This window comes from Octopus sinensis, linkage group LG15 (genome assembly GCF_006345805.1).
Source record: "Octopus sinensis linkage group LG15, ASM634580v1, whole genome shotgun sequence".
Taxonomy (NCBI): Eukaryota; Metazoa; Mollusca; class Cephalopoda; order Octopoda; family Octopodidae; genus Octopus; species Octopus sinensis.
This window is the reverse complement of record NC_043011.1, coordinates 52,813,530-52,832,541: the sequence shown is the minus strand read 5'-3', so window position 1 is coordinate 52,832,541 and position 19,012 is coordinate 52,813,530. Positions and strand designations below refer to the sequence as shown.

At 32.9% G+C, this 19,012-nt stretch overlaps 1 protein-coding gene across 8 annotated transcripts in view; it reads left to right on the top strand.

Moving 5' to 3' along the window:
* Positions 1 to 19,012, top strand: part of LOC115219728 (glutamic acid-rich protein) — a 144,539-nt gene that overhangs the window by 84,562 nt on the left and 40,965 nt on the right. For 3 of the 8 annotated variants that reach the window (XM_036509728.1, XM_036509727.1, XM_036509734.1), the window contains exons 6-7: positions 6,936 to 6,962; positions 9,022 to 9,054. The exons of 2 other annotated variants lie outside the window; for them this stretch is intronic. In XM_036509728.1, coding sequence (XP_036365621.1) covers positions 6,936 to 6,962; positions 9,022 to 9,054 — 60 coding nt within the window. The remainder of the gene's footprint in view (positions 1 to 6,935; positions 6,963 to 9,021; positions 9,055 to 19,012) is intronic. 3 more of the 8 variants (XM_036509729.1, XM_036509731.1, XM_036509730.1) reach the window with 2 other exon arrangements.

The window sequence follows — 19,012 nt, the reverse complement described above, 5'->3', positions numbered from 1 at the left end:
GCATATATATGGTATACCTCAAGGCATATTCCTTAATAAATAAATATATATATATATATATGTGTGGTGTGCTGTATGTCTGTCCGGAATTTGGTTTTGATTTACAGAATAGTATAATCTTGTGTTTGTACACATTTGTGTTTACACTCATTGTAAACTTGTGATGTCATACTTACATATCCAAACACAAACATATGTATGTTACATAATGTATATTTTGGAAGTGCGTTATTGCTAGAATAGTATTAACTCGTGTTTTTGTATGTCTAACATTAGATGTCATCTGTATATTTTCTTAACATCTTCAGGTGGCCTATGTTATTACGTAAACAGTTTTAAGAGCCACCACCACCCCCACCACCTTTGAGTTTTCTGTCACTTAGCTTTATAAAAGACAGCTGAAGCAGAATGTTAAATAATTATATTAATGTTGGCAGATCTGTTGATCAAGTTATCTTTAATAAGTTTGCTATTAGAAATATATTCAAAACAGAGAAGGAATCAAGTATATGGAACTCTATTACGAAATGTGAAGAAGTGCTATGTTTCAGTAGGGGAGTGTCTCTATGACAGCTATAGACCATGGGAGACTAGGAAATAGTTGGGTTAAATATAACTTTGAATCTTCACAGATATCTCTTTAAGTGAAAATTCAAGGAAGGATGTTATTGTACATCTGACCAGTCTATGACAGAATTAGTAGATGAACATTAAATTGATGATGTTTTGTCAATGAGTAACAGCTGATTTATTTGTTCTCTTTTCCAAGAAAAGGAGAGAGCAGGAGAGAAAGAAGGAGATAATTCTAAAATTTCTCCTTATTGGCTAACTCTTTTTTATTATACCATGTATTGTATTGTATCGTGGTCACCATCACCACAATGTTCGCATTGTCACTGTCTCTCCATTTGGTGAACCTATTGCAATTTTAAGAATTTATGGTGAACTTTTCCAATATCCAACTACCTTTTCTAAACAGTGTAATTTATTCAACTTAATTTGGTTTTTGTTTTATGTGTTTAATCAAAGGCAATGGGGTGGTGCCTGTGGCCTTTTCAGGTCCTCCCAGGCTGGTGGCATTGGTGCAGCTGAGGCCCAGTTTACACATCTGTTGGTCAATGTTAGAATCACAATCAGGAATAAGGCTGTAACCAAAGTCCTAATACAAATGTTTACAGTGGAGTAAAACTCTGCTAAAAGTACCCAAAAACCAGATGGCAGTATTAAAGTGGGTGGCATGTTGCAAGTAGTGTACTTTTCTGAGGGATATAGCTAAAGCTGGGCTTGAACTGAAAACTTTGGGGATCAGTTTTATTGCTGATTTCTTTACAAAATGCCACTTGTTTCTTAATATTCTGAGTTTAAACTGATTTTAACTGAAGCCATCCAAAGTTTCAACATGTTAGTAATTACTTCTCAGCTAATGAAGATGTACATTAGTTTTGTGTCTTTTTGTGTTTGTTTCTCTTACCCCACCCCAACTCACCTTTAATTGTTTTTAACATACCTTCCAGTATATACATTAGAGCATTATTTTGAAATTACTTAATCATTCAGTAGTGTGTTAGTATAAAACAAACATATACATACATACACACACATATATATAAATGTACACATACATATATGCATGTGTGTATGTGTATATACACACACACACACGTATGTGTATATATATATATATATATATATATATATATATATATAAAATAGTAATGCAATACGAGAGTATTGCTTTCCAGTAAAGGATAGCCCGTGAGGGTAAAATTATACATATAAAAGTAAATAAATGGCACAACGAAGCACCAATATTACGTTCGCCATTTTCCAGTAAATATCGGTGCTTCGTTGTGCCATTTATTTACTTTTATATGTGTATATATATATATGTGTGTGTGTGTGTAAAATGTCCACAAAGTCATTAGACAAATAGAAGAATTTATTAAAGTTACAACAGAAACTGGATACTGTTTACATAGTATGAATTAAATAGTGAAGTTTATACACAAATAGTTAATAAATTTCTATACAGGCCCCATTCTTCACATGAAGGACATTGAAGCGATATTCAATTTTTGTCCATGTCCTTTGTAATATACCTTTGTCAATAGACACAATGGTGGCAGTTGTTCTTTGCTTATAGTCATCCAAGTCCTTTACTTTAGTGTGGTACACGATATCTTTTGTATGACCTCACAAAATAAATAGCTCATGAGTTTTATATCTGGGGAATGAGAAGGCCAAGGAATCAGGTCACCTCTTCCTATCCAGCGATTTGGAAACCTTTATTTTCATTTAAGAAACCACCAACATTTATTCCCCAATGAGGCAATGCTCCATCTTTTAGTTGTGGCACAATGTATTCTTTTAGAACATCAAGGTAAATATCAGCTGTTATTGTCTTTTCCAAAAAGCAAAATGGACCAATAGCTTTGTTGCACAAAATCCTGTGCCACACATTGACCTTCTGACTGTCACATTTGATTTCCCTAGCAATGTGGGGATTTTCCAATCCTCAAATTCTTGCATTATACGCTTTTACTCTTTTACTTGTTTCAGTCATTTGACTGCGGCCATGCTGGGGCACTGCCTTTAGTCGAGCAAATCGACCCCGGGATTTATTCTTTGTAAGCCCAGTACTTATTCTATCAGTCTCTTTTTTGCCGAACCGCTAAGTGACGGGGACGTAAACACACCAGCATCGGTTGTCAAGCAATGCTAGGGGGACAAACACAGACACACAAACACACATATATATATACATACATATATACGACAGGCTTCTTTCAGTTTCCGTCTACCAAATCCACTCAAGGCATTGGTTGGCCCGGGGCTATAGCAGAAGACACTTGCCCAAGATGCCACGCAGTGGGACTAAACCCGGAACCATGTGGTTGGTTAGCAGGCCACTTACCACACAGCCACTCCTGCTTCTTAAGTTTTTCAAATACACGGAAGATTGCTTCATCTGTAAAGTAAACGTGATCGAAGATAAAAAAAGTCATCTTCTGTGATTTTTTTTTTGCAGGATTGTAACAGCAAATTCTTTCTGTTGTGGTTTGTCATTTACCCTAACTGTTTCCAATAATTAAATTTTATATGCATAATGCCTCATATTCTTATGGAGCACTTTATGAATTGTTAATCTCAGTAGTTGCAGTTGAGCAGAAGCAATATTGATGGACTCAGATGGGGAACATTGACTGATGGATATGCTCAATATCTTCTTCAGATGTTCTTGGTATTCCAGTCCTCAATGTATGTAGCACTATCCCCATTTCCATAAATTGCTTATGCCAGTTGTGAATCAATTGACATGCTGTAGCTTGTTTTCCATATTTTGCTGTGTAATTTCTTCATGTTTGTATATCTGACTTTGCTTCAATAAACCAAGACACAATATTGTGCCTTTTATTGTGGAGTTGTCATTTCCTGAGACATAAAAACATTAATTGCAATCTGAAACATAAAAGCATAAAATTAGAAAAACCTTTAATATCATTAAAAAACTTTAACAATAACATATTAATATGCAACAAAAATTTATCCACCACCCCTCCTAAGTTTTTCATGACGACTTTTTGAAATTGTCCTAAGACTCTGTGGACACTGTTTACACACACACACACACACATGTTTGTTTTTATGACAAGTTACAATAAAAACAATTATACATTAAACTGTAGAATTGTTCAATACATTTTGTAGAGTACATATTTATACTTTCATAAGGAGAGTAGTGACAGTACCTTCGAAGTTTCATCCTGTTAGCCTTCATTAATTAGATTGCCTGATGCAGGTTAGCAGACCAAAACTTCAAAGTTAGTGACCACCCTTCTCGTATGATGTATAAATTTATGGATGATAAGCCATGGCTACATTGAAATATATATCTGTTGCTCATGTGGTCACTTCCAAAATAATTTCGTTTGATCTCGTTCTAAAGTATATTATTTTTTTTTAGCACTATACATCTTTTAAGGGATTTTTCTCCCAGATGAAAAACTGCATGTTCTGGGATTTAAACAATGCACGTACATTTTATTCATAATGTTTTTCTATATATTTAAATCTATGTGTATGTGTGTGGAAAGAGAGAGAAAGAGAATGAGAACAAGATAGTAGTGTTTTAATATTCTTTTTCTTTCCTTATCTCAACTTACTGATTTACTTTTACTTTTCCTACTAATAGTTGTTTGAAATGATGATGAAATCTGCTGTTGTTCACATATATTGAACTTCTATTTTCCTCCACAAATATATGAATACATCATTTGTTGACACTACCAATATTCCTGACATATCAAAATGAAACTTCTCCCTATCTTAACATCACTTATCATCTACAATACCAGCTGATTTCTTTTCCATTCTTTTCTGAAGTGAACACAGTTCATCTATTGTGTGAGAATTATTGTGTCGGACCTGAGTGTAGAGGAAAAAAGATCTCTAGCCATTACACATAACAATATATACTATCAGGATCCTTGCACTTCCACCTCAAGTCTGTATGAAACCTTATAAAATGTCTGGATTTGATCGCTCAATCTATCATTTTACTGCTAGAACAAAGAAAAACCAAATACACACACTTTTCATTCTCTGTTAAGATTCAGATGTTATTTGCAGAATTTTAAATAACAACCTTATATGTATTTAGTAACAATGGTTCACATATTTTTTTCTTTTTAGTGTAGAATATGAAGTGGTTTCTTCTTCATATGCTTAAGTACTCTTGCTTCTCATAAGCAAACTCTACTTATATAAATATTGTTTGTATATGAGCAGCATGTGTGAGTGTGTGTGTGTGTATATATATATATATTATATATATATATATATATATATATTATATATATATATTCAAATATGTACATATATATATATACACACACACATACATACATAAAATATACACATTATATAACATTATATATATATATATACATATACACACGCATACATACGTAAAATATACATATTATATAACATTATAAATATATATATATATATATATAAAATGTATGTATATATTTTGTGTGTGTGTGTATATATATATATATATATTTGTACATATTTGCATATATATATATATATATGTTTACAGGATTAATATAAAGTTTTAGTGCAATTTTCATTTTTTATAACTTTAGTTCTGTATATGATGGAATTAATCTGTTGAGAACATTTAGAAACCTGATGTTTCTAGTTTATCAATGTCATTCAAAATTGGTATTATTATTATTATTATTGTATAGTAATTGTTTATTAAAATAACTTCATTCTTTCATGACTTCATGGAAAGACTACGGTTTATTCAACTAAACATTGTCCTAGAGCTATGAGACATATTTTTAGAACTTCAGGATTGCAGCATTGTTTGTATATTCAATGATGGAGGACATGCTGAAAATTAACAATCTCAAGGCCAGATCTATTTTTAAAAACAAAAAGTTGTGTTATATCCTTTCTCTTATCTTTTTCACAGATTAATCCTACCACACACACACACACACTCACACACACACACATATATATATATAATTTAAAATTTAATAAGGGTAGAATTTGATATTAATCAATTAAAACCAGTGGCCCAGCATATTAAAAAATCCGAAGATTAAAATATTTTTACATACAAAATTTAAGCTTATTTTTAATGCTTTGGCTTTGTGCTGAGTTTTTATTTGAGAACATATTCTTTGTGGAAAATAGCGATTTGATGTCTATATCTAGCATGTTGACCGTCCACTTTTTGAGTGGTCAGTCCTTTAAATTTTGTATATATATATATATATATATATATAACTAAAGTTATGCACATTTAAAATCCCACAGAGATTAGAACATTTGCCATCCTTTGTTCTCTCTGGATATATGTAATGGCTGGATGCTGTTTGAGTCAGCCCAACACAACTTTACCACAGTAACGCTAAATATATTTATATATGCTTGATAGGTTATGCCATAGACTGTGTGATGAAATATATAATTAATCTTGATGTTTTTCAAATCATCACCATATTTTGTAAATAACAGGATGTGTATATAGTTCTTAATTAATATTAATGCATATGTGAAAAGTATGCTTGGTATAAAGAGAATCTAGGGAGACTCAGTATTATGATAGTCCAATTCTCAATCCTTTTAGCAGCTCACTTCCTTGTTTTGTGTTCTCTTTAACTTAGCTTTTAACCTCCAATATAGTTTCCACAGCAAGATTTTGTACACTTATAAATACATAAGATTAATAATATAATTATTAGCAGGCACAGCTATGTAGTTAAGGAGCTCACCTTGATTCCATGTGGTTTCAGGTTCAGTCCCACTTTGTGGAACCTTGGCCAAATGTCTTCTATTATAGAGTCCTTTGTATGTGTGTGTGTGTGTGTTCCCCCACCATCACTTGACAAGTTGTGTAGGTTTGTTTATGCCTCTATAACTTTGCAGGTCAGCGAAAGAGACTGATCGGATAAGTATCAAACTTAAAAAATAAGTACAGGGGTTGAATTGTTTCACTAAACCCTTCAAGATGGTACCCAGCATGGCCTCAATCAAATGACTGAAGCAATAAAAGATATCTTGTTTCACTACCCACCGTATACTTTGGAATTACACACACACACATATACATTCACTACTATACCTACCACCCCCACCATAACTACAATTTGTTCATGAACCATTATTGTTTTTGTTAATTACGTTATTAAATTGTTCTACTATACCTGAAAGGTATTAATTGCTAGTTTGAGAGGAGAGAATGGCACATATTCAATAATGTAATTGGTAATGATGTTGTCCATTGAGCAATATTATGCAGTTTGAGTTCTATCATGTGTACCTGTCGCTGTTTTTCTATCTCAAATTGGACATCATAATGTTTAATACATAATGAATCACTAGTTATTACAATTTCTAAAGTTATTTTTCAGGTTTTAAACAATTTTGAAAGTATTCCTGTAAGTATTGCCCAGTAAATGAAAATGAAGAAATCCTTATGATTATTAATGATTATTATTATCATTATTATTATTATTAGACTAATAAGAGTGTGTTTTGGATTCTCTTTCTCTTAACAATACTTGTTACATAATATAGATCCCAGCTAATATTGAGTAGTTCTTTTCTCACATGTTCTTTGATTTTTGTTTCCTGTAGTAAGATGTTAACGACTGAGCTGTAAATCATATTCTCATCACAGTAATTATTTGATATTTTTAGTCTTGAGTACATTTTTGAAAATGACGGAAAATTTTTTTCACAGACAACATTAATAGTGTTTTGTCCAAATCATTTTTCTTTTTATCAAAATTTGTAAGCATTCTGGGGTGATGGTTATAGATCTGGCACTATTTCAGCAAATCCATAAGCAATATTAGTGGCACTCAAATTTTGAAATCATATTAGGATTTAGGAAATTTAACAAAATATATAATTTTAGTTGGGAGTTAGAGAACCAGAATTAAGTTGTAGCTGGCCAATTCAGGTAGACCCAGGAAGACATAGGATGAGGTGGTGAAGCATGGTCTTTGAATGTTGGGCCTCATGGAGGCAATGACTTGTGACTGAGACCTTTGGTGATATGCTGAGAAGACTCATCAAGCCAAGTGTTATGGCTGTTGCTGGTGTCATGTAAATGGCACCCGTGAAATTGTAATTGTGGCCATTGCCGGTTGCATGATCTTCAAATGTTGAGCCTCATAGAAGCGATGACAAGTGACTGAGACCTTTGGTGCTATGCTATGCTTGAGAAGACTTGTCAAGCCAAGTGAAGCCACATTTGTGACCGTTGCCAGTGTCATCTAAATGGCACCTGTTAAATCATAGTCGTGACTGTTACAGGTGTGATGTAAATAGCATGCATGCTGGTGGCACGTAAAAAGCACCCACAACACACTTGGAGTGATTGGCATTAGGAAGGGCATCCAGCTGTAGAAACCACGTCAAATCTGATTGGAATCTGATGCAACTCTCTGGTTTACCAGTTCCAGTCAAACTGTCTAACACATGCCAGCATGGAAAGCAGACATTAAATGATGATATATATATATGAGAGAGATGGAGATGTGTATGTAATACAGTGACTGTATAATTGAACTGTAGAATTTTTGAAGCATGTTTCTGCTATCTATCTTACACTGCAATTAGTTCCTCAGTTACAGAGCTATATCTGATTATTATTGCAAAATTGCAAATAGCAATGTAATTAGCATTATACACTAGATTAACAATGATTACACCTCATTAAAGAGGTTTATTTTAATACATAGATAACTGCAAAAATATAAATAACATACTCAGAGATATAATTAGAATACTGCACGAAATAATTTTTTTTTTCTTTATCACACACACAAAAAAAAAAATTTTAATGAAAGAATAAATTTTCCAAATGATATTGAAACCTAATGAGTTTTTCATTTCTTATAACATTTTGTTTTCTTCGTATTTTCTTATGTCAACGAGCCTGCAACTAGAGATTATAAGATAGTTTATTGTGTGTCATTTGCCATTGGTTTTTAAATTGTTTGATCAATTTATGATAATATAATATCACCTTAAATCGAGTTTTCTCTTGCAGTATTTGGACTTTTAATTTTTGTGAAATGTAGTTTAGTTTAAGTTTCACTAACCATTAACTTTATCTTCCTGCTCCTGTTTTTTTCTGTAGAATTTAGATTATTTCTGGAATTGCCTATTAAAAAAAAATTTTTTTTTTGTAAAACTTATGTAGATTTAAAGTGTGTTTTTCTTTATTCCTCATCTCCCTCCTCTTAATTTTCTTGATTTCAGAGACAACAGTGAAGAAATCTAGAACTTTCATTTTTGTGAATATTTTAATCTGAAAATCATGATTCTGACTTTTCCTCCAGTCTAAATAAATCAGTACTCTTCTCTCTCTTTATATATATATATATATAATGTATATATCACTCCATTTCTTTCTACATCTATATCTGCCTACATACACACACTCACATACACGCATTGAGAAGTTTTATTTCTGGTGAGTTTCAGGAGTACATCGATCCTGATGAAGACCCTGAGGAGGTAAACTGAAAACCTTTCTGTCGTCAGCTAGCAACAACAGTTATCGCAACCAATTATGACTTGCATGTTGCTATTTGTTCTATTTTCTTTAATCCTGTGACAGTTACTAAAACCCTGATCATCATAACAAACTTAACTGCCTAGTTTCTCTGCCTAAACACAACATGCCAGAAATGTTCCCCCATTCCTCTACAAATCAGTCATCCGGTTCTCTTTATACATCTACATATTCTTAGAACTATTTTTGCAATTACAATAATAACACAACTAGACATAGCTAGTAGGAGTAGTGCTGGTATAATTACACACTTCTATAAATTCTGCTCAATGATGGTCAGGTGTGTTGCTGTCTAACAGTCCAGCTTGTTGTTCTTGTTAGCATTGTGGTTCTTGTTTTGCAGTTATTCTTATTATTATTTGTTTACTGTTTCCTTTTATTATCAGCAGTTTTAAAATTTGACTTATTTCTAATAACAAGGAAGAAAAAAAGTAAAACTAACCAAATTAGAAGTGATTTCATTGGCAACATATTGTCAATGAATGTCCTTCATATTGTTTGATCTTTGATCTTAAGAGCATTCATAATCCTGCCATTGTGGGTTGGGCTACTCCATATGTTGTTCAATCAAGACCCTTTATTTTTCATTAACTTTATTACTTTCATTGTGTGTGTGTGTGTGAACAAAAACCTTGTGATTTTTTATTATACCATTTTATATTCTGAGTTCAAACCCCACCTTGGCCTGCTTTACTTTTCACCCTTTCAAGGGTAAACTAAATGCTTGAAGTTAAGGTCTATGTAATCTTTGAACTGTAACTATACTCCATCATGGCCACAGCTCAAGGCTGGAAGCTAGTTAGATAATTTACAACAGTTTCAATGCTACCTTATAGTTACATTTTTAATGCTTGTTATTTCAAATGTTTCAATTCTACTTCAGTTGAATTTCACAAACAACAAATTTATGAAACAGCCAGTTGCTGCAGCAAAGTGAAATACTTCAGTTATTATTTGAACTGAATGTTTTCATGGCAAATCTTTGTATCCGTAGTTATAGTTATGAGGATTTCTTTTCAAGAACCTCATTTGTATTCTTTTTTGGTTATATTAGGAAATCTTAAAAGAATCTTCAGACTATGGGTTCTTTACTATACACTGTTTAGTCAATGATACTGAATCTATCAATAATTTGAATGAGCTTGGATGACTGAACCAAAGGATTTCAGAAACTCATTGTAGGGGGCTGGGAGGCCTTATCCATTCAATAGCCAATTCCACTAAACACTAGATTGGCACCCTAAATAGAATAATTATTCAGTCAGTAACAATGGCACTGTTATGATGAGTATTTCATTGACCTGCAGTATTAAGTTCCATTTCTCCTGTAGAGAAAGCTACTTACAGTAGACTAGCAACCAGTCCCAGAAGAGATTGATCTCTCATGCATTTAATGCTGTGGAAAATGAAAACAAGCATCAGAACTATGGAATCTTGTGATTCAAAAAAAATATTGTGGCAGTCTGGATAATTTGAAGCTGTTTATCCAATGAAATTGTTATATTTTTAAATATTTTGAGTTGTTTATCCAACAAATTGAAGTAGCCCAGTTAATTATAGCTGTTTACTCAGTGCATCTGAGGTAATTCAGATAGTTTTTTTTTCTTCTTTGTATTGATCCTGCATTAAAAACCACTTCGCTGTGTCAATAGAAATTTCTAGTTAAAATTTAACTTCATCTCTGTTTATTTCCTCTGACATTAAATTGCTTTCCTAATTTTTTAAAATAAAGCTGATAATATATTTACATTCTTAATCACAAACAATACATAGAAGGCTGCAGTAGCAGCTTCGTTCAATATCTCTTTCTGTCTTATATCTTACACAAATTGTTGTGCAGAGTATATACTGTAGTAATCTCTATATGAAGCCTTAGTATTAGATATATCACTATAAATCATAGGTGTAGTATTGTTTGTATCCTGTTACCCAATGTAGTGTCTTTATAAGATTATAGTATTATACTATAGTATTACTTGTACCATAGTGCTTCTGTTAAAGTAAAATATATATTGAGCATAACCAAGTACTTCGTGATGTAACTACTATCTGTGACAACATACCAGTTGTGGATATTTGTTAGAGTTTGATATTGATTTCTTATATAGATTTATAATGCCATTAGTGATGTAGATGAAGTGAAATACATTTGAGCATTGATACAAAATTGTAGACTGACTGAGAGCTTACTTCTACTCCATGGTCCTTGGCTATAAATATAGAACTTATCTTACTTGGCTTCAGTATTGAACCTGTCTTGGTATTCTCTTTACCTGGCTACAATATTGAGCATGCTGTTTTATTCTTTTTATCTAACTACAATATTGATATTCTCTTGATACAACATTGACCCTTCTCGTTCTCTGGCTATAATACTGACTTTTCTCTTTACTTGACTGTACTGTTAAACCTTTTCTTTACTTGGTTCTGCTATTCACTCTTCTTACTATGCCATTCTTTTAAAATTACTGGTGCTCAGTTAATCATGTAACAACATTGACTCCTCCTCTATTCTCTCTGCACACTTCCAATAGTTCTTCCTCTGTTCCCTCATCCTCTCACTTTATGCTAATACTTCAGACTATGAACTTGGTTCAAGCAGTTTCAAAAGTTAAGCTGCATTTAAATGAGCTTTTTCATTCAAAAACCCGACATACTAATGGGTTACATGGTACTCTAACATTGCAGGTTATAATAATAATAATAATTGGAATATCAATCATCATCAGCATCATCATCATTTAGCATCCGCTTTTCATGCTAGCATGGGTTGGACGGTTCAACTGGGGTCTGTGAAGCCAGAAGGCTGCATCAGGCCCAGTCTGATCTGGCAGTGTTTCTACGGCTGGATGCCCTTCCTAATGCCAACCACTCTGTGAGTGTAGTGCGTGCTTTTTACATGCCACCCGCACAGGTGCCAGACGGAGCTGGCGAACGGCCACGGACGGATGGTGCTTTTTACGTGCCACCGGCATGGGAGCCAGGCGAGGCTGGCAACGGCCAAATAAAGAACAAAATTGTTTTTTAGTTATCTTTCAAAAGGTCAATACGCTGTATACTATGCTAGCCAAGTATAGGAGGGGATCTTAACAATGTCACAAAATTTCCTGGCCTTGTGCTGTTGTTATTATTAAAGTGGCAAGCTGACAGGATTGTTAGCATGCTGGGCTTTTGCCTAGTGGTATTTCGTTTTGTCTTTACTTTCTGAGTCCAAATTCCATCGATGTCAACTTTGCCTTTCATCCTTTCAGGGTTGATAAGAAGGGTACCAGTTGATCGCTGGGATTGATATAATCAACTTACCCCCCTCTTCCGAACTTGCTGGCCTTGTGCCAAAATTTGAAATCATTATTAATATTATTATTATTATGGGAGTGAGCTGACAGAATTATTAGTATGCTAGGCAAAATGATTGATGGTATTTCGTCTGTCTTTACATTCTGAGTTCAAATGCTGCCAAGGTTGACTTTTCCTGTCATCCCTTCAGGGTTAATGAAATAAGTACTAGTCAAGTACTGGTATTGATGTAACTAACCCCCCCCTTTTTTCTTCAAAATTTCAGGCTTATGCCTATTGTAGAAAGGATTATTATTATTATTATTATCATTATTAAGGCAGTGAGCTGGCAGAATCATTAGCATACCAGACAAAATGCTTAGTTATATTTTGTCTGTCACTATGTTCTGAGTTCAAACTCTACCAAGGTCGACTTTGCCTTTCGTCTTTTCAGGATCGATTAATAAGTACCAGTTGAGTACTGGGGTCAATGTAATCAACTTAATCCCTTCCCCCCAATTTCATGCTTTGTGCTTACAGTAGAAAGGATTATTATTAATATTATTATTATTATTAGGGCAGTAGATTGACAGAGCCATTAGCAGTTGGACAAAATACATTGCAATATATAGCTATAACCTTTTCATGATCTGTGTTCAAATCCTGCAGTGGTCAACATTGCCTTTCCTCTTTTTGGGGTCGATAAAGTACCAGCAGAGTACCGGGATCAATGTAATTGACTTACTCCTCCCTTGAAATTGCCGGGCTTGTACCAAAATTTGAAACCATTATTAGGCAGTAAGCTGGCAGAATCATTAGCATGCCGGGCAAAATGCTTAGCAGCATTTCAACTGTCTTTACGTTCTGATTTCAAATTCTGCTGAGGTCCACTTTGCCTTTCATCCTTTTGGGGTTGATAAATTACCAGTGAGATGTTATGGTCGATGTAATTGACTAGTCCCCTCCACCCAAATTTCAGGCCTTGCGCCTTTAGTAGAAAGGATTATTATTATTATTATTTCTACTTTAATGATCTCCATTCTCCTACCCCCTAACCATTAAATGCTTTTTCATTTTTTATGATATCTAATCAGCTCACAAATACATTTTAGTAATTATATATATATATATATATAATATATATACAGCTGATATATATATTTATAATATAATATATATCTTATTTCTCTAGTTATTATTTTTTTAGCATCTTATATTTCATTTTATGTGCTTTCTTCTAAATTTTCATCTCTTAATCTAGTTTTTCTTTCTTTCTTCTATTTCTCTTCTGATTCTTGTATTTGATTCTGTCTATGCATTCTTTATTGGCAACTTCACAATTTCAAAGCTGGTTTGTACAACACAGTTGCAATTTATCTCTTATTTTTTCCTTCCTCTACATTCTGGATTGTTCTGGATAATGGTGCTTGCTTTATACATTATTTACATCTTTCTTTGATCAAACAAACTTCTCAGAGAAAAAAAAAAAATAACGAATTGTTGTTGTATTTGTTTTTTTATTTTTTAATTTGAAAATAATTTTAAAAAATACCATTCTTATCATTTGGTTTTTTTTTTTTTTTTACATTCCAAGGAATTTTTCAGTTTTTGTAATGTATAAATATCATATATTCGTATATAATGTCTAAAAATATTATTATTATTAACAACAACATTTTTATCTTTAAAGCACAAAATTGTTCTCTATTGTTGAGAAGGAAACAAAATGATGAAAATAACAAAATCAAATTATTTGAACAAGACTGATGTAACAAGAATATTATCTATACAAAAAAAAAAAAACTGCTGGGGAACTTATCAGCTGTGTGACAATTCCAGGAATTGCTGATGGTGGGGGTCACATGCACACAGTGATATATTCCCTGTATTTTGTAATAATCTTTGTGAACTTCACAGTAGCATACAGAAAACACACACACACACACACACACTTTGTACTATTGAGTAGTTAGTAAACTCAGAAAATATTGCTACAAGTGTATATTAGTAAGATATCTGCAAAATGATCACCATGCTTTAACAGTGAGCAGACATGTTAGCGATAACTTTTCGCTCTGGGCTAGTATTATATCCAACAGGATATTTAACTCTCATCTATCTAATATTACAGAAACCAGAGTTGAACACAGTTTCCTATCTATTATGATTAACTGACAATATCTCTAGTGAGACTACTTTCTTTATGAGTTTCAGTTTTATTTTCAAAATAGTCTGTTCAGATGTTTAGCAAACATTTTTATTTTGTTTTGTACATTAGTATAAAAAAATTGATGTTTCAAATAAACTAATTTGTTTTTATTTATATATATATATAATCTGTTGTATAATGGCTTTAAACTTTTATTGTATCATTTTGTGGTACTATAGCATGGCTAGGTTTACTGTGGAATTTTTTGTGGTTTCAAGCAGATTAGTGTATTGTAATGAAAAAAAAAAAAAAAAACAGTTACAGCTAAGTACTGATTGTACTATTGTTTTGTAGCTGATCTAGTAGTAGGCATCTTGTCTTCTTTTCAAGAATATTCAGGTTTCAGAAATGATTTCTACAGTAAATTTGCTCCTTTTTAAGATAGTAGCTTTGAAAATTTAAGGTTAATAATATCAGTGTTTTTGTTAGAAGTCCAGATGACTGTTGAGGCTTCTGGCTCCCTCATTGGTGCATTTGTTAAATTGTTCAACTGAAATTTAATGGGAAACCAAGTTTTAGCAATATGCTCGTTCTTTTTATAAGTCTTAGGAGTCCCTGTGGCCAATATTAATTTTTTTTTCTCCAAAGAATTCATGGATGCAAAACTAATCTTCTTCCAGACAGATTTCCAATCTCTTGCAAGTTTCATTTCCTAACATTCTGGTACATGTTTCCACTAATTAAGTGAACTGAAGCAATGAGAACAAAATGTTTCTCCATATACGCTGTGAAATTCTTTACTGTGGATTAGAACTCACAACCCATGAAATGACAGCTATCTTTAATACTGTTTAAGAACCACTATAGAACTTAACAGAAGTATCTGTTAAGTTCTACTACCATCTTAAGGCTTGATATAACCAAGAAGATATATAGAAATATATAGAAAAGAAACTAGAAACCAATGGTTACGGAGAGAGAGGGTGAGGTGGAAAGAGTTGTTTTTAAAAGTTGGTGTTATCTGTGAACGTGTTGTCAGAAACTTCCCTGCAATATGCAAGAGTTATATCAACATTTATGGAGATGATAACAAGGTGTATTATCTGTACTTAACACACCTGAAAATTGAGCTCTTTCATATTTCAGGAATTACATTCAGTTCATTGAGTGTGATTTGTTTGGAATAGTGGTTGTGATGGTAATGTATGTGTGTATGTAACTGTGGTGGTTGTGTTGGAGTGTGAATAATGTGATAAGAGATGAATGAAATGTGTGTAGTGAATATAGTTGCAAAGGTTGGGTGGTTGAGGTGCAGGGTTTAGGAGGTAGTAGCTGCAGTAGTAACAACATAACAAAATCTATAATTAACATTTTGGAAAGTTTCTTAAAAGTACATTTTAGAAAATTAATCAGGTTTAAAGAAATGTTTTGTTCATTAGTCCATGTGGTCTGATAAAGAATTTTAAAACACTCTTTTTTTTTTTATCATATTTTCACATGAATAAGGAGTGATGGTTATCTTGTATTTTTTTTGACTGTATAAAAATAATTTAGTTCACTTTACTGTGTGTGTATGTGAGTGTGTATTTGCATATTTTTCATGCTGTTTTACATACATTGGATGGCTTTGCAAGTTCAGAGACTTTTTATTAGATGTTGAAAGTGCTTTTTGTTTATTTATTAGCTACTGGATATCTCTCATAGCATTAACCATTCATCCATAAAGTAAAAATAGGCATCCTGTACAGACCCTTCCCCAGGTTAATTTGACAAAGGTTAGCCGAGGAATGTGTCTTACTCTAAGTACATAATGTGCAAGATTATATATATATATATATATATATATATATATATTAATTAATTAATAAGGGTGAGAGAATTAGATACTAATTTAATAGTATATCCATTCTACACCAAGTGGCCTAGTGCTCCGAGAAACCTGGATTATTATAATATTTTATAATATATTATAATATTTTTACAAAATAAATATAATTTTGTGGTTGAAACCTTTTGGATTAACTGGTGCTAGAGTGAGCCATATAGTGACCACTCTCTTATATTTATTTTATATATATATATATATATATAATATATATATATATAATATATATATATATATGTATATGTATATAATGTTCATGTTTACCTTACAATATTTTGTTTACACTGTTTCACAACCTATATTTTTATGTCCAACAAATGGGTTTTAAAAATCTACTAGTATACATTTTATATACATTAGCGTTTGTTAAGCACACACATACTTAAAGCTCAGCATGTACTGTTTATCTCCCCACAATATGTCAGGCTCTGTGCATGCTATACACACACATTTCACCTCCTTAAAATACATGATCACTGAATGGATAGTATATAAACACATGTGCATGTTATATATACACTTAGAGTAATTATTCAGTACATTTCCAGTAACATTTGAACTCATAACCTTTAGATTAGAAAACTCATACCTTAACCATTCAAATTCTTCTCTTCAAATAGTTCATATATTAGGTTTGGGACGCAATATTTTGGCAATGTTTAAGCTTCTGATCACCTTGGTTCCTGAATCAAGTGTCATTTAGTGTAGTTATGATTGGCTCTTAATGAAATTACAACTGAGAAGAGGACAAAATTAGTTGCTTTTCTAGCATACAATTCAGATTATCAACTTTCTCAGATCAAATCCTGTTTGATTTTTACTCTGAGGATTACCTAGCTTGATTTAATTATCTGTATACAAAATTGTCTTTCCATCTAGGGAAATGATGCCGCAGGCCCAAAATAAATGGTAAAATGCTGTATTTCAGATTTACCCAAACCATTTTATTATGGTAACATTGATATTATGCTGTTATTTAGCTCCAACTGAGTTCTAACCAAGCAGATTTATGATCAAAGCATTCCCTCCATGACTATCCACTATCATTTTCAGATGATGGCCTCAGGACTTAACTATCCATTGTGTCCTTTCATGTTTAAGATGGTATGGCTTAATGAGAATTTAGCTGCTATTTCTAGCATACTATGTGACCACATAGAAACTGTTTTAATAGTAATGATTAGATGATAAGTTCCAAGTATTCTGAGACCACAATGCAGTTTTGATTATTTGTTGGAATAATAATTACATCCATTATGTTTTACTTCTAGCCTTTAGCCATCCCTCTACCTCTGCATTGGCTACAGTGTCTTCTATATCTCTGAACAAGACGCCCACACTGTCTCACATCTGTCGGTCATCCACATCATGTTTCACCTCCTCCTGTCACTCACACTGAGTTGCTCTCACTCCTGTCACTCAGCATGTCACTTCCTTCTGTCCCCCCCCCATCTCACCCACACAGTTTTTGGATTCCAAGATACCAACCCTTTAACTAGTCTTTCATTATGTCTGCTTGATCAAGGCTGACCTGGGCTAAGCAAAGATAAACAACAGCAAACTACCTCATCTTTAATCATTATCTCCAAGTTGCACTGCAAATCTTGTACAAACCCCAGTGCCCTATCATACCTTCCTTTCCTCCCATTCTGTTTTATACACACACACACACACTTTCTCATTTTTTAGTGGATTGTAGCCATGCTTGGTGCACTGTTATGAAAACGACAAATAAGTGGTCTTATTAGATTTCATGTATTCAATCCTATAGCAGTGAAGGGACCAAACACTTAGTAATAACAACTTTATTATTATTTTAACCCTTTTGATACAAACCTACCTGAGAGTGCCCCAGGTTCTCTGACATAAACTTACTCTTTTAACCCTCTTGGGACACTCAGGCCAATTGACCGGCCCAAGTGACACGAGCTGAAAGGACTTTGAGGCCAATTCATCAGCCTGATGATACAAATCTTGTGACTGCTTGGTTTTGAGGGGTAATAGCTAATCAGAGATCATCTTTCAGTAGATGTATCTCAATAGAAAAAAAATGCTGGTCTTTTTGATTACACATACCTAAAACATCATAGGTTTCAAAAGTGGTCTGAATTATAATCTTCCATCAAAATTTTATGTGAATTTGTTCCAGACTCCAGCTCAATAATGAAAAAGATATTTTAATAAATTCTTCATTATCTTCAGAGTTTATTAAAACAAAAGCAGCATATGTTGACAGAAATACGGTATCAAAAGGGGCTAAAGCTAAAATGGTGGCGGACTGTCAGAATTGTTAGAGTGGCAGACAACCTAACTTATATTATTTTGTCACATTCTTTTACATTCTGAGTTCCAACCCTGCTGTGGATTGACTACACCTTTCATTCTTAACCCTTTTGCAACACCTGGGCTGATTGATCGGTCCAAGTGATACAAGGTGAAAGGACTTTGAGACTGATCCATCAGCCCAGTGAAACAAACGTTTTGAAGTGAAGTAGCCTGTCAGGGATCATATTTCAGTAGATATAATCTAAAACTATATAATACTATACTATATAATATATATAGTTTTATATACTAATAAAGTAGCTTT